The 23,946-nt window shown below is 45.7% G+C and overlaps 1 protein-coding gene and 1 long non-coding RNA gene across 3 annotated transcripts in view; one reads left to right on the top strand and one right to left on the bottom strand.

Annotated features, from left to right (window-relative positions):
* On the top strand, nucleotides 1-9,564 carry LOC148900202 (uncharacterized). Its single transcript, XR_016114415.1, has 3 exons — nucleotides 1-4,141; nucleotides 7,880-7,952; nucleotides 8,027-9,564. It is a non-coding gene; the product is annotated as an uncharacterized LOC148900202 (long non-coding RNA).
* LOC148900200 (apoptosis regulator BAX) overlaps nucleotides 1-23,946 on the bottom strand; it is a 73,810-nt gene that overhangs the window by 42,866 nt on the left and 6,998 nt on the right. For both annotated transcript variants that reach the window (XM_088991778.1, XM_088991777.1), the window contains exons 3-4: nucleotides 20,049-20,210; nucleotides 7,337-7,469 (exon numbers count right to left, since the gene is read on the bottom strand). In XM_088991778.1, coding sequence (XP_088847904.1) covers nucleotides 7,337-7,469; nucleotides 20,049-20,210 — 295 coding nt within the window. The remainder of the gene's footprint in view (nucleotides 1-7,336; nucleotides 7,470-20,048; nucleotides 20,211-23,946) is intronic.

The raw sequence follows: 23,946 nt of genomic DNA on the forward strand, positions 1-23,946 counted from the left end.
GATGAAAAAAAAAATTAAAATGGACACATGGACTGTTTATAGAGTACAGACCTTCCAAACAGTCTTCTGCCGCTTATCCGGGGTCAGGTCGCAGGGGCAGCAGCTTCATTAGGGAAGCCCAGACTTCCCTCTCCCCAGCCACTTATTCTAGATCGTCCTGGCGGATCCCAAGGCGTTCCCAGGCCAGCTGGGAGACATAGTCTCTCCAGCGTGTCCTGGGTCGTCCCCGGGGTCTCCTGCCACTGGGGCATGCTCGGAACACCTCACCAGGGAGGCGTCCTGGGGGCATCCTAATCAGATGCCCGAGCCACCTCATCTGGCTCCTCTCGGTGTGGAGGAGAAGCGGCTCGACTTTGAGCCCCTGCCGAATGAGCGAGCTTCTCACCTTATCTCTAACGGAGAGCCCGGACACCCTATGGAGAAATATCATTTCTGCCGCTTGTATCCGGGATCTCGTTCTTTCAGTCACAACCCATAGCTCGTGACCATAGATAAGGGTTGGGACGTAGATCGGCCGGTAAATTGAGAGCTTCGGTTTTTGGCTCAGCTCCTTCTTCACCACGACAGATCGGTACAAAGTCTGCATCACAGCAGACACCGCACCGACCTCTCTCTCCCTCACACCCTCATTCGTGAACAAGACTCCCAGATACTCAAACTCCTCCACTTGAGGCAAGATCTCCTCCCCAACCTGGAGAGGGCAATCCACCCTTTTCCAACTGAGAACCATTGTCTCAGATTTGGCACCCAACCGCTTCACATTCGGCTGCGAAACGCTCCAGAGAGAGTTGGAGAGCTCCGCTTGAAGGCCCCAACAGTACCACATCATCTGCAAAAAGCAGAGATGCCATACTGTGGCCACCACAACGGAACCCTTCAATGCTTCGGCTGCGCCTAGAAATTCTGTCCATAAAGGTTATGAACAAAGTCGGTGACAAAGGGCTACCTTGACGGAGCCGAACCCTCACTGGAAACGATTCCGACTTACTGCCGGCAATATGAACCAGACTCTGACATCGGTTGTATAGGGGCTGAACGGCCCGTATCAGGCGCGCCTGGACCCCATACTCCCGAAGCACCCCTCCACAGAACCTCACAAGGGACACGGTCAAACGCTTTCTCCAAGTCCACAAAGTAGACTGGTTGGGCGAATTCCCATGCACCCTCGAGAACCCTGATAAGGATGGAGAGCTGGTCCACTGTTCTACAGCCTGGACGAAAACCACACTACTTCTCCTCAATCTGAGGCTCGACTTCCCGATGGACCCGCCCCTCTAGAACCCCTGAATAGACCTTACCAGGGAAGCTGAGGAGTGTGATCCCTCTGTAGTTGGAACACACCCTCACGTCCCCCTTTTTAAAGAGGGAGACCACCACCACATCCATGCACTCTCCCCGATGACCATGCGATGTTGCAGAGGCGTGTCACCCAAGACAGCCCCACAACATCCAGCACCTTTAGGAACTTCGGGCGGATCTCATCCACCCCTGGGGCCTTGCCACCGAGCTTTTTAACCACATCGGTGACCTCAACCACAGAGATCGGAGAGCCCATTTCAGAGTCGCCATATACTTCTTCCTCCAAGGAAGGTGTGTTGGTGTAGTTGAGGTCTTCGAAGTACTCTGCCCACCGGTTTACGACGTCCCTAGTCGAGGTCAGCAGCTCCTCATCCTCACTGTACACAGTGTTAGTGGTGCATTGCTTTCCCCTCTTGAGATTCCGGATGGTGTGATAGAGTGTTTTATACACATCCGTAAACATCCTATGTTATTTCATGTTTAGTTTAGTCTATATGGATGTATGTAGCTTATTAGTTAAATTGTTGCGTATGTAGTGTGTAACTAGAGATGTTCTTCAGTCTAATGTTCTCCCAACCCCCTCCCGTAGCTGATAGGCTTAGTTGAGACGATGTCATCAACTGCTGTGTGAGTAAAACTAGCTTGAAGGGGTGAGCTTTGCGCTCTCCCCGCACCGACTAGAGATGTTCTTCTATTGTTTACAATAAAGTACTCTTTTCTGTTCACCATCTATGGTCCCCGCTGGTATTTCATCATAAAATCCGTTGAACTCCGAAACAGAAGAGATACAGGAATTAGATTCCAACATAAATTGGTGCCAAGCACCCGTGCCAAGAGTCGCAGAAGCGGAGAGAGGGGGGGGTTCCCGGCGCGTGGCTGACCACGAGAGACAAAAGTTTTTTTTTTCTTTTTTGGCGCAGCCTGCTTGTGATTTCTCACAAGAGACAAAAAGATTCTTCTCTTTTTGGTGGCACCAGCTTGTGGTGACGCGGTGGGCTTTCTCCTCTTCATTCTGCTCTGACCACACGGTTGAGTTCGACGAGTTTTCAAGGTGGGTGACGACAGCACGCAGCCATTTTGTTTGAATGTATTATGGAATTATTTGTGGCCAGAAGTATTCTATTCACGATTAATCCACGTATCTACGGTTAGTAATCAGTCTACAATTGATCAGGTTGGATCATTCTAATCTGAACCGACAAGTGACGCCTTCACGGATCACTGTGTCGGATGCAGCGCGTGCCAGCTAACATAGCATAAGACCGGAAGAATTCTAGGAAATAATCTTCACAAGGGGTGAACTCCTCGAATTCACTTTGCGCGAGGACTAGAAAAAAAAATTGAAAAATTGGAAGATTTTTTAATTTTGATCCAGGGGATTATGTGTTCTTTTTTTGTTTAAATGCAGCTGCAATTGATCGTGGCTTCTCCGTGATATTAATACATTCATTTTGGCTCATTTATGCTGAGTGTTGAGCTACAAAAGTTTCTTTGTCTGAGAGAAAGATCTTGAACAAAGGGGGTTGAGCGCGGGGCCATTTGAGCCGTTTGTGGGGGTCAGAGGTCAGAGGAGGATCTGCGCGCGGGGTTCTCCACTTCCTCTAACGATTGCCCTCTCTGTCCCCCGCACTCCCTACCACCCTTGTCGCTACTTGTAGAAGACCAGATGTGTTTTCAGGAAAGGAGCAGACTGGAGCACACACGTCCCCTACTGGGGGGACTCAGTCATTACACCAAAAAAAAAAAAAAAATCACAAGAAATGTCTTAATGTATTGCTGACTTTAAAAATCCAATTATTTTGTACCTTGACGACATCTTACTTGCCTCACTGACTGAAGACGAAAACAGGACTGTATCAATCGCTTTGTTCCAAAATCTAGAAACGTCCCAATAGCTAGCTTCTGCAGCCAGCGTCCCGGCCTTTGGCTGCCGCCCAGCTCACAGTGCACCCGACACCTCTGGCCTCTCCCATGGGTGGTGAGCCCTTGAGAAGGGGGACCAAGGTTTCCTCTTCGGGCTGAGCCCGACCGGGCCCAATTGGTGTAGGCCTGGCCACCAGGCGCTCGCCAACAAGCCCCATCTCCAGGCCTGGCTCCAGAGATGGGCCCCGGTGACCCGCGTCCGGGCAAGGGTAAACCAAATCCATTTATGTTTTTCTTCATACGGGGTCTTTTGAGTCATACTTTGTCTGGTCCCTCACCAAGGACCTGATTGCCATAGGTGACCCTGCCAGCCCCAGACAACTTAGCTCCTAGGATCAATGGGACACACAAACCCCTCCACCACGGTAAGGTGATGACACACGGAGAGGCCTTCCAAACAGTAAATATTTTATTCACCAGGGTCATTCAATAAATAAAGTGAATTTTTTAGTAGAAGGTCTAATACAGAAAGATTGTTAAGGCTATTCAATATACATACGAAGACATTCTAAACATCATTTTATTTTATTCACATCGTTTTATTGTGTTAGGCCTCCGTTTTTATTATACGTCCGGTCAATGATGTCACATCCTGCTGGTCTTTTACAAAAGTTCTCCCAAACAGCTCGGCCACGCGCTCCTCCACCATCTGCGAGAGCCGGCCTGCAGCAGTGAGTGCAAGTCAATTCCATTATGTGCCGCCTCAAAGATTAAATAATCATTTTGTTCTTACTTTTGATTTGTGCTTGATTTTTTTTATTGTCAAACGAACCTAACATCTGGTGCCAAAACATGGGAGTCTCAACTACCGCTAGGCCACTTTCCAGTATTGCCTGAAGGCAACACTCGGAAGCCTTTTGTTCAACGTGACTTGTTGATGACGACTTTGAACCCGGGCAGCTGTCAAAGCAGGCCAAAAGTAAGGTACTATGTCATTCAACACCGTTTCGAGTTTTGGAAGGTTTTCGTTGGCCAGGAAAGCCGCTTGGCGCGATGGCTGTGTTTCAAAACGGGTGGAAATTTCGCATGTTTTTCCGCTGGATGCAGTGACGCAAGGGCTACTCCATTCGGTCCAGAAATACGCAGCATTTTTCCACCGCGGACTTGTTTGGTCGAGGACCCAATCCGATTTAGGTTCGTGCCTGGGGTGCAGTTCAGCAGTTGTGTTCTCGAGTTAAGTTCAACGTGGGATATCTAACTACCCATTGTAGGTGGTGAAGCTCGAGTACTTCGTTATGTAACACTCCGCGTATTTACGGGTTGATCATGTTTTCCACCGAGTTATGCGGAACATTTCCGTTTTAAACTGTGGTCTTCGGCCAAGCTGAGAGTGTGAACTTAAAGAGTCTTAAGAGATAAATCGTCGTACGGCGTCTGTGTCGACACAAATTGTGTATGCAGGGTTGGAATATGTGTGTTGTGCTGCGTCAGTCTGAAAAACGGCTGGTGTTGTTTGAGAGGGGATGATATAATATTACAAAAAATAAACGAAAACAAACGATAAAATAACCAAAATTGGAAGAAAAGAAGGGGGTAATAAATTTGAGGAAATATGACATGAAAGTAAAAAAAAAAATAAAAAACATGGTAAAATAATGAAAATTGAATTAAAAGGAAGGAGATGATTTAAGAACAATCGGAAAAATGGCCTTCAACGGCGCCATTTTAGATGTACTGCAAGACCCCGCCGCGGTTTTGGATGTGATGCTGGGTGTCTTTGTGAAGGTGTGGGGCATTAATGCTTCTTATTTGAGGATGTCCTGCTGTTAATATTTTAACATGACGGTATTGAATCGATGTTAACATTGGTTTTGTTACATCCTTAGAACTGCATAAAGACTGCATAAAGATGCCCCTGCCGAGTCTTTGAGGAGGACCTATAGTATATGATGCATGAATGAAGAAAATGGCAAGCAAAATTGTGCAATCACTGTACTGTATTTATACAGCATCATGGCTAAAATCAAATTGCAGCAGTTCTGTCGAACAATATGATAACCACAGAGCTGACATGAAATCTTAATTGAGACCGCAGATGTTGGCTGAATCCCATGTAAGATAGTGTTTGGCAGACACTCCAATTAGCTGTAGTTTACACGCCAAGAAGTTAAAAATCCGGAATTCATTTCACGTATGCCTACGCTGACGAACGCTTCAGCTCACGAACTTTTCGCTTCACGAACATTAAATTCGCGAGCATGTAGTCCCAGCTGATGAACTAGTTTTCGGTGGACAAACCAAACCCCACGGTCAAACAGCACCAGTGGACCACTACGGCTAGCAGACTAGTTTTCAGCGGCCGAACACCAAACCATACGGTGGAACAGCGCCACGGTGGCTGGCAGACGAGTTTTAGTCACTCCCTTTCTTTGAGTGTGGAAGTGGTTTGTTATCGAGTATACTTTTGCTATTATGGGACGTAAAAGACCCCACCAAAGGCTAGCGTAAACCCTAAGAAGACATTAAAGAAAATTATGATTGAGCAGATCATTAAAAAACACGAACGAGGTGTGCGTTTATGTGACTTTGCATCCCAGTACCAGTACGCTACCATTGCTACCATCTTAAGAACAAGGAAGCTATTAAGGGTGCGTGTATGGCTAAGGGTGTTTTTGTGTTGTCTAAGCAACGGTCTCAGGCAATAAAAGAGGTTGAAAAACATCTGTTGATTTGGATTAATGAAAAACAGGTAGCAGGGGACAGTGTGAGTGAGGGTATTATCACTGACAAAGCACAGCAACTTCACTCGGATATCACAAGAGGCAACCTGAAGTCCATTCCATCGAGCCATGAACTACCATCACATAGGTAAATAAAATGACTATTATGAAGTACAGTTTATTTCTTTAATTACAATACAATATCACATTTATTATTCATAAAATAAGGTATATTTTGGATTGGATTTGCCTTTATTAGTCTCACAGTGGAGAAATTTACATTTCACAGCAGCAAAGTGATGAAAGGAATGAAAGTAGAAAAAAGACATACATGAGCTGCTGGAAAGGCAGCCACTCTTGCGGCGCCGTCTTGAAGTCAAAAGAACAACAAAAAAACTAAATAACAAATAATATGACAACACAAAGACACAAAGAGTCATTCATTCTTCAGTACTTGCTGTACCCTCTTTGTGATGACATGAAGCAGTTCTAGATGAAAGAGGAGAGGATCAAAGCGTCTTTCCACCAGTGGATCAGGGACATCATGGTGGAACGTGCACGTCGACTACAAGCTAAATGTTGATAGCAAACACGCAGCTGTAGCATCCATTGACGAAAAGAAATTGTCTCACATCTCCTGTCCAACATAAATCTGCTTCAATTCCAAGCCGCAACAGTTCCACATACGCATCGGCGCTCTGTGCTGACGCTCCTTTCTTATCGCGGGCTCCTCAAGCCATGCATCCATCCAGCCGCAGACTGTCCAACAGCACTGACCTTTCCGCTGAACAAAGCGGGGCTGTGAAGATGCTGCCCATTACAGGCGCAAAAAAGCACAATGGCCCCTTTGGTGTCCAGCGATGGCAGTCGAATGGCACCGACATTCCTCCCATTCAAAGACAGTACTGGCATATTCATGCTGCCGAAAAGGCGCAACCGCTCAGCACAGTCTCCTCCTTGATGAATGTCATGGTCAAAAATGCTGAAAAAACAATCCGTATCCATTCCACACGACGCCCAACAACACAAAGTGGCAAAAGATAACACAAAACAAGACAAAAACAACAACAACAAAAGCAAGGCTCATGAGAGCACTTGCTGACGGCTGCCTACTCGGGTGCCATCTTGGACTTCTTGTGTAGTTTTAATGCATATTTTGTATAAAATTATGTTTCATGGGGGGCTGGGAACGGATTATTCTCATTTTAATGGTTTCTTATGGGAAATAAATGCTGGGAAGATGACATTTTCGCCTCATACACACTTTCTGGAAACCAATTATGTTCATGAGCTGAGGTATCAATGTAATGAAAATATGATGGTAGGCAGACATTTATGATCACAGAGTTCAACCGAATGTACCGCTTAAATATGATGACAACGCAAAGCTTTCACTGTTCCCACCCATTGTGGGACTGAGAAATATTGAATGTAACATCAATTTAGTTTGTTACCTTGTATATGAGTTTGTATGCGAGATGGAAGAGAGCCACAACTCGACCCCAGTTGATGCCATCAGCAAAGATGCTCCTGGCCACTTTCATGAAAATATCCTGAGCACAGTTTGCTTGAACTTGATTGATGAGTCTGAGAATGAGAAAGAACAGAAGATAAATAATGGCTGGCAATGAAATCAACAGGCAACAATTCTGATTATGTTTTATTTCACTTCCAACATCATACTCAACAGGTTGACTTCATGACCTTGCAATCCTTGTGTCACGTTGGGAATGTGGTGGACCCCAAAAAATGCAGGCAGGAGGGAGGAGCAGGTTATGCATGACAAATTGTATTAAATAAAGTTGTCAGGAACTAAATCTAAACCAACAGTCGGAAGAACTAAAAAGAGTCCAAAGTAACAAACAAAACCATGACTGAAACATGATAGAAAGCCAAGCAAACCAGACAAGAACAAACAAATCTGACAACATGAAACAAACAAACCCAACAAAAATTATGGAATCATGTTAACTGCCTCTAATGACAATGACCAACAGGCGTGCAGCTGCAGATGGAGCCCTACAGTGCCAGTGTGCAGATGGCAAGCTGTTCAACTTGCGACACCTCCAGGTTAAGACCAAGGTTCACTTTGACAAGCTTTGTGAACTCCTGTTTGCTGACGACTGTGTCCTCAATGCCAGCAGCCCAGAAAGACATGCAGCGCTCGATGGATCTTTTCTCCACTTCCTGCACCAACTTTGGGCTGACGATCAGCACCAAGAAAACTGAAGTGATGTTCCAACCCGCTCCAGGGAAACAGTACCAAGAACCCACAGTGATCGTGAGTGGACAGAAACTGGCAGCTGTAGACAAGTTCACGTACCTCGGCAGCACACTGTCTCGCAGCGTGAACATCGACGACAAGACCGTTGCCAGGATTGCCAAGGCCAGTGTGGCTTTTGGCCGGCTGCCTTCATCAGTGTGAGAGCGCAAAGGTGTGAGTCTCGCAACAAAGCTGCAAGTCTACATGGCCATTGTCCTTACCACCCTACTGTATGCCAGCGAGACCTGGAGTGTCTACCAGAGGCACGCAAAGAAACTCAATCATTTCCATCTGAACTGCCTTTGAAAACTGCTGAAAGTGAAATGGCAGGACAAAGTGCCGGACACGGATATTCTGGAACAAACAGGAACGTCCAGCGTTTTCACCATGCTCCGGAGGTCTCAACTTCGCTGGGCTGGCCACGTCAGCAGGATGTCAAATGATCGACTACCCAAGAGCCTTCTTCATGGAGAACTACAGACTGGAGTGTGCTCGCAGGGTGGTCAAAAGAAACATTTCAAGGACACACTCAAAGCATCCATGAAGGACTTCGGATTGGACCATAACTCATGGGAGACACTCTCACAGAATCGGAGAGCCTGGCGTGAATCAATTTACACAGGAGCGGCAGCGTTTGAGCAACAGTGTTCACAGACTGCCAAGACCAAGCAAGCAGCACGCCAGGCCTGTTGCACCAACCCTCCAGCTCAGCTGTCCTGCACTCACTGTCCAAGGACTTTCCGGGCTCGGATTTGACTCATCAGCCACCTCCGAACCCACCCTGCCCCCTAGTAAATTTGTACAGAATTATAGTGAAGATGGTCATCTCTTGTCAAAGAGGACAAACATTAACATTCACAGTGCCACCCGTTGGTCACAAACAAAAACGTGACAGTACCCCAGTCCCAAGAGTCATTCAAAAGGCCCAACTCGCCAGGGAACGGGAACGAGAATGCAACGACATTCCTTTCCTCGCCAAGGAATAAGAACAAGAAGGTGACAGCAACCATTGCCTTGCCGGGAAACAAGAACTGAAAGGTGACATCTTCGTGACAAGCACTTGCCTGCGGAGTCCAGTGGTTGTTCGGGTCATTCTGTCATGTTTGTAAGGTGATATCTTCTTCTTTTCCTTTCGGCTTTTCCCCTCAGGGGTCGCCACAGCGAATCAATGTCCTCCATCTATCCCGGTTTTGTGCGTCCTCTTCTCTCACACCAGCTACCTTCATGTCCTCTTTGACCACATCCATAAACCACCTCTTCGGTCTTCCTCTCGGTCTCCTGCCTGGCCCTTCAAGGCTCAGCATTCTTCACCCGATATAGTCACTGTCTCTCCTCTGGACATGTCCAAACCATCTCAGTCTGGCCTCTCTGACTTTCTCTCCAAAGCCTCTAATATGAGTTGTCCCTTTAATGTACTCATTGCTGATCCTATCCAACCTGATCACTCCCAAAGAAAACCTCGACATCTTCAGCTCTGCTACCTCCAGCTCTGCTTCCTGTCTTTTCTTCAGTGGCACTGTCTCCAGTCCAAACATCATGGCTGGTCTCACCACTGTTTTATCCACTTTTCCTTTCATTCTAGCTGAAACCCTTCTATCACACATCACACCTGACATTTTTCTCCAGCCGCTCCAGCCTGCCTGGACACACTTCTTCACCTCTTTTACACACTCTCCAGGACGTAAAATCCTCCACCTTCTTTATCTCTTCTCCCTGTAGCATCACTCTTGCACTTAGATCCCTCTCATTCACACACATATTCCGTCTTGGAATATATGTGTGTGGAGGACAGCACACCTCACAACTGTCTAACAGTCATGAAACATGTCTTGCACCGCTCTGACATACTTTTCCGTCACTCCATATTTCCTCATGCAATGCCACAGCTCTTCTCTGGGCACCCTGTCATACGCTTTCTCCAGATCCACAAAGACGCAATGCAATTCCTTCCTTCTTCTCATTCAGTGTCAGGTCATTGTTTGTTTCACCATGTCAGATTGTTTTACCTTGTCATGTTTTGTCACTGTGAGACTAATAAAGGCATATCCAATCCAATCCAATCCAATGTTTTACTCATGGTTTTGTTTGGTACTTTGAACATTTTTGTTCTGACGACTTTGTTGATTGAGATTTTGTTCCTGCTGACTTTATTTAATACAAATTGTCAAATACACCCTGTCCTCCCTGCTGCCTGCTTTTTTGGGTCGAGCATCGCCACCACCTTGCAAATCATGTCAGAATAACCCGGCCAACCACTGGACCCTGCAGGCAAGTGCTACCCATCAGGCCGTTGCCTTTCTGTTCCCCAGCGAGGCATGGGTTGCCGTTGACTTCTCATTCCTATCCTTTCACAAGGTAAGGACTGTCGTCGCCTTCTTTTTTCTGTTCCTCGGCGAAGCAAGTGTTGCTGTCGCCTTCTTTTATTGTGCCTTGGTGAAGCAAGGGTAGCTATCGCCTTTTATTTCCTGTTCCCTGGCGTGGCAAGGGTTGTCGTCATCTTATGGTTCCTGTTCCCTGGCAAGGAAAGGGTTGCTGTCGCCTTGATGTTCCTGTTCCCTGGAGAGGCAAGGGTTGGCGTCTCCTTCTCGTTCCCTGGCGAGGCGGGCCTTTTGGGTGACCGTTGGGACTTCTGAAATCAGTCCTTTGAAGGGGGTCCTGTCACGTTTCGGTTTGGGTAGCACGGGTAGCACTGTCGGGCCTCGCCTGCAGCTGCACAGGTGTTGGTCATTTTAATTAGTGGCAGTTAAAAGGACTCCGGGCAAGACCATTCAGTGTTGGGTCATTGTTTGTTTCACCCTGTCAGTAAGAATATTCCTGTCACAATCCTTTCAAACCAGATTATTATGTTTTATGGGCAATGTGAGATTAGGAAGAAAGAACAAGAATACAACATTTGTGCTTAAAAAGCATGGCCTTTTAGGGGCAGTACCAACGTACCAGTCAGTGTGTAATGTGAGAGACATTCTAACACAATCTTAGTCAGAAAAGGGTACAGTGGACCGAATCACTTAATCTGCTCTTTTGAGATTCTGCACTTCACAAAGGTTTAGCGATTAGCATTAGCTTCACCAGCTTCTCCTGTTCTCTCTCATTGAAAGCTTAGGCAATATATATATATATATATATATATATATATAAATATAAATATATAAAATCCCCGTCTCACCCCCCATGGGGGGTGTCTGTCCCCCATTTTAGCTCGGGTCCTCTACCAGAGGCCAGGAAGCTTGAGGGTTCTGCGCAGTATCCGCGCTGTTGCCAGCACTGCGCTTTTCTGGACCGAGATATCCGATGTTGTTCCCGGGATCTGTTGCAACCACTTGTCAAGTGTGGGGGTCACTGCCGCGAGTGCTTTGACCAACACAGGCACAACTGTCACCTTTACCTTCCAGGCTCTTTCCAGCTCTTCCAGGATCCTCCAGGATCTTTGCTCGGTCGTTCTCTACTACCTTGGGAGGTGTTTCCCATTTTGACCTTGGGGGTTTCCAGTCCATACTCCGCACAAATGTTTCGGTAGACTAAGCCAGTCACCTGGTTATGGCACTCCATGTAGGCTTTTCCTGCCAGCATCTTACACCCTGCAGTTATGTGTTAGATTGTCTCAAGTGCCTCTTTGCACAATCTGCACCTTGGGTCTTGCCTGGTGTGGTATATTCGTGCCTCTATGGCTCTGGTGTTCAGGGCCTGCTCTTGAGCAGCCAGGATGAGTGCCTCCGTGCTGTACTTTAGGCAAGCCCTCTCTAGCCACTGATATGACTTCTTGAGATCAGCCACTTCAGTTATGGTTCGGTTGTACATCTCGTGTAGGGGCTTTTCCTCCCATGATTGTCCCTTTTCCAGCACCTCATTCTCTTTTCCCCATTGTCTGAGACATTCTCTGAGTACATCATCCGTTGGAGCCTTCTCTTTCATGTATTCATGGAGCTTGGATGTTTCATCTTTGACAGTGGCTTTCACACTCACTCGTCCCCAGCCTCCTTCCTTACGGCTTGTGTACAGTCTCAGGGTGCTGGACTTGGGATGGAACCCTCCATGCATGGTGAGGAGTTTTCGGGTCTTAACATCCGTGGTCTGAATCGCTTCCTTTGACCACCTTATTATTCCTGCAGGGTATCTGATCACTGGCAGGGCATAGCTGTTTATTGCCCGGGTCTTGTTCTTGCCATTGGCCTGGCTTCTGAGGACTTGCCTCACCCGCTGGAGGTATTTGGTCATAGCCGCTTTCCTTGTTGCTGGTTCCAGGTTGCCATTGACCTGTGGTATACCGCGGTACTTGTAGCTGTTTTCAATGTCTGCTATTGTTCCTGCAGGGAGTGAGACCCCTTCAGTGTGGACTACCTTGCCCCTCTCAGTTACCATCTGACTACATTTCTCCAGCCCGAAAGACATCCCGATGTCACTGCTGTAGATCCTGGTTGTGTGGATCAGGGAGTCTATGTCCCTTTCGCTCTTAGCATACAGCTTTATGTCATCCATGTAGAGCAGGTGACTGATTGTAGCTCCATTTCTGAGGCGGTATCCAGAGCCTGTCTTGGCGATTATCTGGCTGAGGGGGTTCAGTCCTATGCAGAACAGCAGTGGGGAGAGTGCATCACCTTGGTATATGCCACATTTGATGGACACTTGCGTTAGTGGCTTGCCATTGGCTTCAAGTGAGGTTTTCCACATCCTCATCAAGTTTGCAACAAAGGCTCTCGGGGTCCTGTTGACCTTGTACAACTCCAAGCATTCAGTGATCCATGTGTTTGGCATCGAGTCATATGCTTTCTTGTAATCAATGTGGGCTGTGCACAGGTTGGTATGTCGGGACCTGCAGTCTTGTGCGACTGTTCTGTCAACCAGCAGCTGATGTTTGGCACCTCTTGTATGTATCTCTACCAATGCCTTTCTGTGCTTTGCTCATGTATTGATCCATGTGTCCACTTATCTTAGCCGCAATGATGCCTGACATGAGCTTCCATGTTGTGGAGGGACAAGTTATTGGCTTGGAAGGAACTGCACCATTTGAGGAATCCTTCATGATCAAGATTGTTCTCCCTTCGGTTAGCCATCCTGGGTGAGTCCCATCCATCAGCAACTGGTTCATTTGTGCTGCTAGGCGCTCGTGGAGAGCTGTGGGTTTCTTTAGACAGTAGGTGTGGACCATATTTAGGCCTTGTGCCGTCCAGTTTTTCATACCTGAGACTTTCTTGTATGTCTGCCGCTGTGATGGTAACTGGGTTCTGTTCAGGGAGGTTGCTGTGCTCCTCTTTCAGAGTCACCAGCCATTGTGCACTGCTGTTATGTGCGACATCCTTCTCCCATATGCCTTTCCAGTATCTTTCAGTTTCCAGCCTTGGAAGGTCTGCTCTGCTGTTAGAACCCTGCCACTGAGCGTACACTTTCGCAGGTTGTGTTGTGAACAGCCTGTTTATTCTTCTGGCCTCATTCTCTTTCGTGTACCTCTTGAGGCGACTGTACAAGGCCTGGACACTTTGTTTGGCAGTTTTGAGTGATTCAGGTATGGTTATCTGCATGTACCTCTTGGGTATTGGCCTTTTATTCACACCTCTCTGGGTCTCTGTCAATTGACTCACATCTTTCCGAGCCGCCTTGATATTAGCCTCCAACCGTCTTTTCCATGGTGGATAACACAACTCGTGGGTCTCATGGTTGCTCTTGTAGCCAAGCATCTCTAGGATCACTGTTGCTGAAGCGTATATATCAGCTCATTGGTTTCCGTGATCGTTCCGGACGGAATCGCTCTCAGTGCTGCATTCACATTTTCCATGAGACTTTCAGGTGGTACTTCACATAGCCGTTGTAATCGGTTACTTGGTTGCCCAGTTTTCATTCTTGCCATCATCTTATCACTCAGGTCAGTTGCTGCTTCGCTCAGGCTTTCATTCATTGGGGATGGCTTCCCAATCTCATCATTCATTGAGGCTTGCCTCCCAATCTCTGGTCCAACCTCTTCCTCTGATGTGGCAGCCTGGGGCCCTTCACCTCGGAATTTGTGTTGTACATCATCAATCTCAAGTTGTTATAGCAATTGTCGTTTGTGGATATTGGAACACTGAGCTACTAGTTGTTTTGTGGTCAACCGTGACTGTGGGGTTCGAAGTAACCATTCAGACCCCATTCTCCGCATGTAAACCCTCTGACTAGGGTTGCTTGAGTGGTAGCATTCCAACAGAGCCATGTTATCACATCTCGTCCATCTCCGCTTTGTTCCAGCAGCCCATTTTTCATCAAGGTGCTCTGGTTCCCCAGCACCTGACGCAGACCTTGTTTGGCCGGGCGACGTCTGAGCCGGCATGTCATTCCATTTATTGTCTCATTGTATGAGGTAGGCATTAGCGTGAAGGGTCTTGCCCAATGACCCACACTGCATGATGTTGGAAACACCTCCCAAAGCAGTAGAGAATGACCGAGCAAAGATCCTGTGGGACTTCCAGATATAGACTGACAAGATAGTAATGGCCAACCAACCAGATATCGTGGTCATAGATAAAGGGCAAAGGAAAGCCGTTGTCGTGGATGTAGCGGTCCCGGTTTCTGATGAAAACATCAGAAAGAAGGAACATGAGAAAATCGAGAAATATCAAGGGCTCAGAGAGGAGCTAAAGAGAGCCTAGAAGGTAAAGGTGACAGTCGTGCCTGTGGTGGTCGGAGCACTCGGGGCAGTGACCCCCAAACTAGACGAGTGGTTGCAACAGATCCCGGGAACAACATCAGATATCTCGGTCCAGAAAAGCGCAGTGCTAGGAACAGCACGGATACTGCACAGAACCCTCAAGCTTCCTGGCCTCTGGTAGAGGACCCGAGCTAAAATGGGGGACAGACACCCCCCATGGGGGGTGAGACGGGGATTTTATATATATATATATATATATAGTCCAGAACCCTGAGACTGTACACAAGCCGTAAGGAAGGAGGCCGGGGACTAGTGAGTGTGAGAGCCACTGTCCAGGATGAAACATCCAAGCTCCATGAATACATCAAAGAGAAGGCTCCAACGGATGATGTACTCAGAGAATGTCTCAGACAATCAGACAATGGGGAACAGAGGATGAGGTGCTGGAATACGGACAATCATGGGAGGAAAAGCCCCTACACGGGATGTACCACCGAACCATAACAGAAGTGGCTGATCTCAAGAAGTCCTATCAGTGGCTAGAGAGGGCTGGCCTAAAGGACAGCACAGAGGCACTCATCCTGGCTGCCCAAGAGCAGGCCCTGAACACCAGAGCCATAGAGGCAGGGATATACCACACCAGACAAGACCCAAGGTGTAGGTTGTGCAAAGAGGCACCTGAGACAATCCAACACATAACTGCAGGGTGTAAGATGCTGGCAGGGAAAGCCTACATGGAGCGCCATAACCAGGTGGCTGGCATAGTCTACCGAAACATCTGTGCGGAGTATGGACTGGAAACCCCAAGGTCAAAATGGTAAACACCTCCCAAGGTGGTGGAGAATGACCGAGCAAAGATCCTGTGGGACTTCCAGATACAGACCGACAAGATGGTAATGGCCAACCAACCAGATATCGTGGTCATAGATAAAGGGGAAAGGAAAGCCGTTGTCGTGGATGTAGCGGTCCCGAGTGATGGAAACATCAGAAAGAAGGAACATGAGAAAATCGAGAAATACCAAGGGCTCAGAGAGGAGCTGGAGAGAGCCTGGAAGGTAAAGGTGACAGTCGTGCCTGTGGTGGTCGGAGCACTCGGGGCAGTGACCCCCAAACTCGACGAGTGGTTGCAACAGATCCCGGGAACAACATCGGATATCTCGGTCCAGAAAAGCGCAGTGCTGGGAACAGCACGGATACTGCGCAGAACCCTCAAGCTTCCTGGCCTCTGGTAGAGGACCCGAGCTGAAATGGGGGACAGACACCCCCCATGGGGGGTGAGACGGGGATTTTATATATATATATATATATATATATATATATATATATATATATATATATATAGGGGCGGCCCGGTAGTCGAGTGGTTAGCACACCGGCTTCACAGTGCAGAGGTCGCCGGTTCGTGTCCCGGTCCGGCCTCCCTGTGTGGAGTTTGCATGTTCTCCCCGGACCCGCGTGGGTTTTCTCCGGGTCCTCCGGTTTCCTCCCACACTCAAAAAACATGCATGGCAGGCTGATTGACCACTTCAAATTGTCCCTAGGTGTGAGTGTGAGAGTGACTGTTGTATCTTTGTGTGCCCTGCGATTGGCTGGCAACCAATTCAGGGTGTCCCCCGCCTCGTGCCCGAAGACAGCTGAGATAGGCTCCAGCAACCCCCGCGACCCTAATGAGGAATAAGCGGTACGGAAAATGAGATGAGATAGATCTATATATATATTTATATATATATATATATATATATATATATATATATAAAACACTCTTGAGAGATAACATCGACTAAACAGGGCAAAAAACTATGAGGGTGCAGTTAAAAGTTAGTCATTATGTACACTATATTCTTTATTCTTTGTTTGTTACATTATGCTCAGTTTACATTGACTGTGCAATGATATAATTGCAAAATACATATTTGTTACAAATTTGGATACATTGTTATGCTTGAGAAAATATTTATGTCAGAATCTTTATTTTGGGTGGCTTGGAATGGTAGGGTGTCCAAACTACGGCCCGCGGGCCAACTGCGGCCCGCAGTCCATTTTTAATTGGCCTGCAAGAAATTTTAAACAGAATGGAATATGGCCCGCACTTCAAATTTTGCCCGCACTTCTAAGTTTTAACACCAGGGGTAGCTACTGTTGGTCAAGGCAGTTGCTCCACCAAAAAGGCCAATCCCAGAAGAAATTTACCCGTTACTAAACAGGGCAGAACCAATACGACAAATCTACAGTGTAGATTTTGCTGCAGTATTCATTTGTCATCATGGTGCACAATGCAACGTTTGCAGTGCTTGCTACAAGCCACTAAGCCCCTTTCATAAGTCTCACGTACAGTTTACAGTCACGGTTTAATGTAAATTTACGTTTTGTAGCGTCACATATGTTGTTAGCTTCTTTTGAATCTTTCTTCTGGGCTGAGGTTCTGTGCATCTATTTTGGAAAATGATATGCAAATGAATGACCTTAGAACGCTTGCGAAAGTCCGGAAGAAAGAAGCAGGCTTCTGATTGGCTGCCGTGCCGAGTATGCAAATTTCAACTGCAGGTATCCTATGTCTGCGTGCTCGGCGACGGTACACGTGTATTGTTTGCGCGTGAAGGCGAGGGCATCCGTGGAGAGTTTGTCGAGCGCGCGTGGACAAACCATCCATGATTTTGCGAAATTTAACACAAGTAGGTATTATTGAGCTTGAATATATCGTTGTGTAATAATATATTTTGAATGTTGAAAATGAATCCATTTTTCAATAAATGTTGATTTCTTTAACTTTGCCCCTTCGATGGAAACTTATTAAAAACAGACGCAATCTTGATAAATCACAGTGCATATGTTATTTTAATCTCTTTCCATTTCGTCCTCAAAGTCAAAGTCAAGTCAGCTTCATTGTCAAATATGCTAATATGTATGACATACAGCACAAATGAAATTACTGTCCTCTTGGACCAAGCATGCAAGTCACTTATAATTACTTTAACAAACATCATAAACATGAAAACGCCAATTTGCCAGGAGAGGGGAGCCGCTGCGTGTTCACGCGCCGCCATCTTGGGGGAAAAAAACAAAACAAAAATAACAAATATGACAACACAAAGACACAGAGTCATTCATTCTTCAGAATCAGAATCATCTTTATTGCCAAGTATGTGGAACACACAATGAATTTGTTTCCGGTAGAACACGCTGCACTAGTATCGTCGTCAAAAAAACTGCTAAGTGGCACTATACAGTTCCATTTTGGCTCCTGTTGAAAGAGTTCAAAGAGTTCAAAGAGTTAATGGCTTGGGGGAAGAAGCTGTTTAAATGTCTGCTGGACTTCGGGACTTGCTGTACCCTCTTTGTGATGACATGAAGCAGTTCTAGTTGAAAGAGGAGAGGATCAAAACATCCATGTCAGCAGTGGATCAGGGACGTCATGGTGGAATTTGTACGTCTACTACAAGCAAAATGTTGAAAGCAAACACAAAGCTGTAGCATCCATTGACGAAAAGACATTGTCTCACATCTCCTGTCCCACATAAATCCGCTTCAATTCCAAGCCGCAACAGTTCCACATACGCATCGGCGCTCTGTGCTGACGCTCCTTTCTTATCGCGGGCTCCTCAAGCCATGCATCCATCCAACCGCAGACTGTCCCAACAGCACTGACCTTTCCGCTGAACAAAGCGGGGCTGTGAAGATGCTGCCCATTACAGGCGCAAAAAAGCACAATGGCCACAGAGCTGTCCAGTGATGACAGTCGAATAGCACCGACATTCCTCCCATTCAAAAACAGTACTGGCATATTCATGCTGCCGAAAAGGCGCAACCGCTCAGCACAGTCTCCTCCTTGATGAATGTCGTGGTCAAAAATGCTGAAAAACAATCCATATCCGTTCCACATGACGCACAACAACACAAAGTGACAAAAGAAAAATCAAAAACAAGACAAAAACAACAAAAAAAGCAAGGCTCATCAGAGCACTCGCTGATGGTTGCCTACTCGGGCGCCATCTTGGACTCCTACAGTTTGTACCACTACATTTAAAGGACAACCGGCACCATTTTTTTTTTGGTTTCCCACTGACATCAGAAAAACGTTTTATAGCATCTAAAATACCCAAAACAGGGAGGCTGATATTTTTAGTCAAATGAAAAACACCAAAAAAAATGACTTCAAAATGAATCCGGAAATGGCCAGTTTCAGAAGGTCCCACCGCCTTGTTCGTGACGTCACACCAAGACGTCTTGCCTTGCTCGAGAATCAAAACAATGGCTTCAGATTCGGAGAAGATGCTTTCTTGTTACTCATCCAGTTATGAATATGATTCAAATAGTTCTGAAGAGGAAAGCATCAATGTTTGCAATCGATTAAAGAAGTCCTTCCGTCTCATTTTGAGGCGTCTGGACTCCAATTTAGCACCCAGAAAATGCAGAAGATGGCGCCCAAGCTCCATTGGAAATGGGCTGATTTGTCAGCTGGGAATTTGTGTCAGCGAATATCAAATAGTTGTCTTGGTGCAACACACAACGATTCACCATCGCGTTATTTATGTTTTCCTTCTAATTTCGCCATCAACACGGATCAACACGAAGTTTTCAGACTAAACAAAGTACCGCAAAATGCATTGTGTGTCACTTTCTTGGTCAGGGACGGTCCTAACGTGACGTCACATGGGGATCGTCATCAACTCGAAAACAAGACTTCATGAATATTCAGCGCAAGTCTTAAAACGTAAACTATAGCTATATGCTGTGGAATCTTTGTAAAATACGCTCAAAGTCATTTGAAATGATTTTACAAATTATGGACATAACTTGTCCTGGGGCGTCGGTTGTCCTTTAATGCTTTTGGTTTAGTATTTCCGGCCCATACACTCCCTCCAAATGCTCCTGGCCCGGCCCCTCTGTCAAATTTTAGAACCCAATGCGTAAGTCAAAAAGTTTGCCCACCCCTGACTTAGGGAATTTACATGGAAAACGCTTCTCGACTTGTTACACTTCAGAAATTTCTTCCAGAACAAATTCATTTGTAAGTAGAGGTACCACTGCCCTGCACACATACAACTCAAGACTAAATATTGTACATGATGAAGAAATGAAATGTTCTGGTACTTTAATGGTGTTTGGCTTTAATGATCATAGTATAGAATTTATGGCACAAGAAACTACGTATTTTATATTATGTCACATGAAAACCTGTATTCTTAAAAGAAAGAGACAGTCACAGCTGTGTTTCAACACGCAAAATGAATTTGTGTGCACGAGGTAAGTCACCACAGAAAGCAGTTAAGATGTGTTTAAAGCATACCGTTGGAGCTCTGCATTATTGTTCAAGTCCTCTGCAATCTTGAGGAGCTGCTCCACCACCTCTTTAATTTGTGGTTCCTGTTGTTCATTTGATCGTCCACCTAAATCTTCAGAGGTAACGTGCCGACTAGGGTCCTCTGTATTGATTCGCTCAATCACATACCTGCCAAACAAAAACAAACTGTTAAAATATTCTTAATGTGACACGTTGATCATAGGAATAGCTCACAAAATTCAGGATCCCATAACTCAACCAAAATGTCTCTGTCCGTCTCTCTGTCCCTCTGTCTCTGTGTCCCTATCCCTCTCTGTCCCTCTCTCTCTCCGTTTCTCCCTCTCCCTCACTGGTATATCATGCTTTGTTGTACTTCCACCATCTTCTCTTTCTTCTCTCTATGGCCCCCCCTCTCTCTCTGTCTCCCTGTCCTCTCTCTGTCTCCCTCTCCTTTCTCTCTGTCCCCCTCTCTCCCTCTCCCTCCATATACCTCTCCATCCCTCTCCGTCTCTGGTATATCATGCTCTGTTGTACTTCCGCCATCTTCCCTTTCTTCTCTCTCTGTCCCCCCCTCTCTCTCTGTCCCCCTTGTTGGGGTAATTCGCCATACAAACATCTCTAAACATTGCTCTGTAATCTTTGTTTACATTTTGGTCTTCCTGATACGTCATATCATGCCTTCCTTTACATGATGTCGCATTTACATTACGTCACATCCGATCGCATCACACACTGTGTAAATACTCCCGCAGTCACGCTCTCTCGCCATGCTTCCTCCTTCGCAGAACCCGCGATGTCTCCGCTCTCTCCAAGATTAAACCAATTTTCTGTTTACACCTGGCTTACTGATGATTGAACCATCCTCTTCCATTAACACCGTCGAAGCAATGAACAAGGGTGAACAATCAAAATAATCCAACATTTGGTGCCGAAAAACTCCGGGTCCTAGCTGATGGCTTCGGGAGGGAGTACAGGAATACTTCACGGGTGAGTGCCGCTAGCATGCAGCTATGTTGGGTGAATGTTTTGCGGGATTCTTTCGGCCAAAAGTAATTCTATTTACGGTTAATCTGCGTATTTTAGGTTTGTAATCGAATTTCGATCGGATCAAGGCGGATCATCCTAATTCGAGCCTATGTACGAAATTTTCGTACGTGACTGATCGACGCCATCTCGGGTCAAGATATGTCTGCTTCCACGCCTCCGGCAGCCATATTGTTATACCGGGAAAGTTCCAGAAGGGGATTCTTCAGAAGGGAATGAGGTTCTGGAAGTTCGGGTGCGAGGACTGGGAAAAAAATTAAAAAAATTGAAAATTTATTAATTTTGACCCAGGGGATTATGTGTTCTTTTTTGTTTAATTGCAGCTGCAATAGATCGTGGATTACCGTAACATTAATGCATTCACCAACATGAGCGCGTGGTCAGCACTGCTAGTCGTTGCTACGGGTTTCCCAGGGAGTTTCATTGTCCAGGGGACAGAGTGGGTCGGCTGAGGTGGGGGGCATTTGGGGGAGCCGTCTTTGTGTGTCTTTTTGTCTCCCCTTTGATGTTCGTTGTCTTTGTGTTTCGTCTTTTTATGTTGCATTGTGTGCTTTTATGTATTGTTGTGTATGTTGTGTGTTGTGTATTCTCTGCCAGCAGAGAAAGCGGACAGCCCACTCCTTCCTCCATCTTTCTCTGCCCGTAAGAGGGGCGTGGGGGTGAATTCACAGCCGCATTCTGAGATCGGCAAATTGATTCATTCGCAAATAGGTTAATAAACAAAAATAAAATGAATAAAGGGTTGCGTTAACATTCACAAACGGATTGCTAAAGTGTTTTCACTGAGAGAATTGAACACCTTGAAGTCAGAATTCCAATGTTTTTGTCTGCGATCGGGACAAGTAATTTTGAAATCCTGATTTGGGTGAATGCAGAATTAAATGGAAATTGTATAAAATGACATCCAAAGAGTGAATGTATACAATTATAGGATTAGTTTTGTTAGATTGAGCTAAACTTTGTTCTGGAAACGGCTTGATTAGGCCATTTGCGAGAAGCCAGTTATTTACGATGCCCCTTATCAAGGGTTTTTGTCAGCACAGGGCTTCAAAGAGGGGTTTAACACCCGGAGGCCCCGACCACATTCCACGGTGTTTACCTCTCGTAAATGACAGGAACATTTGGAAGAATTACATAAAATAGTCAGTGAATTAGGCTAAATGACAGGAACATTTATCTTGAATTGGATGGAAATTGGCAACGTACATTTAACTACATTCACTGGTGATTAATTACTTAAAAGAGATTCACCAGTTGGTATCATTGGACTTTTCACAAGGAGAAGTTCATGGATTTATTGAAATAATGATTGTTACATGATCATTACACTCGTTTTTTGACCTGACAATTGTCATTCCTCTGAAGTCAAAGAACAGATGATTTGATTCATATATATATAACAAATTGAATTTGATCGGATTCACCTTTATTAGTTTCTAAGCAAAGAAATTAATTGGAAGAGGACAAGATTGATTTGCAAAATATGATGACTAACCTTTTTTCATTATGCTTTTATGCAGATGATGTGGTGAACCGCAACAATTCGCAAACAGAGCTGGGAGATGGTGGTTGAGTAATTGTTCCATTTGCAGGATGAATTGATGAACTGTGGGATGAACAAGCCACTTGCATCCACCCATCCTTTGATTTTCTAGGAAGACACTGCTGAATCACAGTATCATCCGAACTGCATTTAGATTCTTGGTATCTTTGGAAACAAAATTTAATCTCTGCTTCAATTGTCATAGGAGATCTGCACAACTGGAGTTGGCACACCCTGATGATTTGGGATAGATGACAAAGCCCCTGTTGATAATAATTTTGATTTCCAAAAGTATAGTGTTTGGCATTTATTCAAATGCATGACAATTTTTATTTTGCACATATTTCTCATCCAACCATCTAGCGAGCGACGAATTGTTACAATTAGGCTTGATCGAATGAAAAATATTCGACGTTGGTGATGCGATGGCGGAAATCCAACATTTATTAAGACAGCCACAAATGCTAACTTATCTTCTGGCTGCCTTTGCGTACAGTGATGACATTTGTCAGTTCAAAATTAGTTTATGGTTATGACTGAAAAGGCAGGGTAACCTGTTGAGATTAATTTGATAATGAATTATCATTATTATTATGAATTGAATGCAGTGCACATTAAAGTAATTGATTGTGGGGCACATTAAAGGAATTTCTCGCCGTTCAGGTTGGTAAGAATGAAATTGGCAAATGAGTTGAGTAGGTGCCGGTGTCAGTCAGAGATTCAGGCGAAATCAGTTATTATATTGTGTAGGGCTTCCACGCTAACCAGCTTCTTTCAGAATTGGGAGAAGGAGATTCTTCAGGAGAGCTCCTGAGGAGTCCATGCCAGGGTGAGCGGAGATGAAGCTGGGTTGCGCGAATGGATGTCCGATGCAGAAGCGAAACAGACTGTCAACTGGTGCCCTTCGACTGAATGACAAAAGGCGAGTATGGTGACCATTTACGCAGTTTGCCATAATGTTGCTGACCATGTCAACTTGTGCTAAAGAATTGTGGTAGGCTGTCCTTCAACCGAGCAATGTGGCCTCCAAAATTTTGGACCAATGATTGACAAATGGTTTTATGCAAATTGATAATCTGTACAATGTCAAAGACGGATCACGTTCCATGCAAACACATTCCCAGTTGGCAAATTGAGACTTTTCATGTCTCAACACGGGGGAGTGACAATAGCTCAGATCATCATGTCCAAAATTTTCACTTTTGGTGATGAGTGTTGTTGGCTCCAACGTTTCATTCCCCAAGAAAGTGGTGCCCTCCAGAAATGCAGACTCACTAACCACTAACATATATGAACCAACGAACATCTAACAATGTC

This window comes from Hippocampus bargibanti, linkage group LG03 (assembly GCF_051943395.1).
Source record: "Hippocampus bargibanti isolate YZ-2025 linkage group LG03, ASM5194339v1, whole genome shotgun sequence".
NCBI classification, from domain to species: Eukaryota; Metazoa; Chordata; class Actinopteri; order Syngnathiformes; family Syngnathidae; genus Hippocampus; species Hippocampus bargibanti.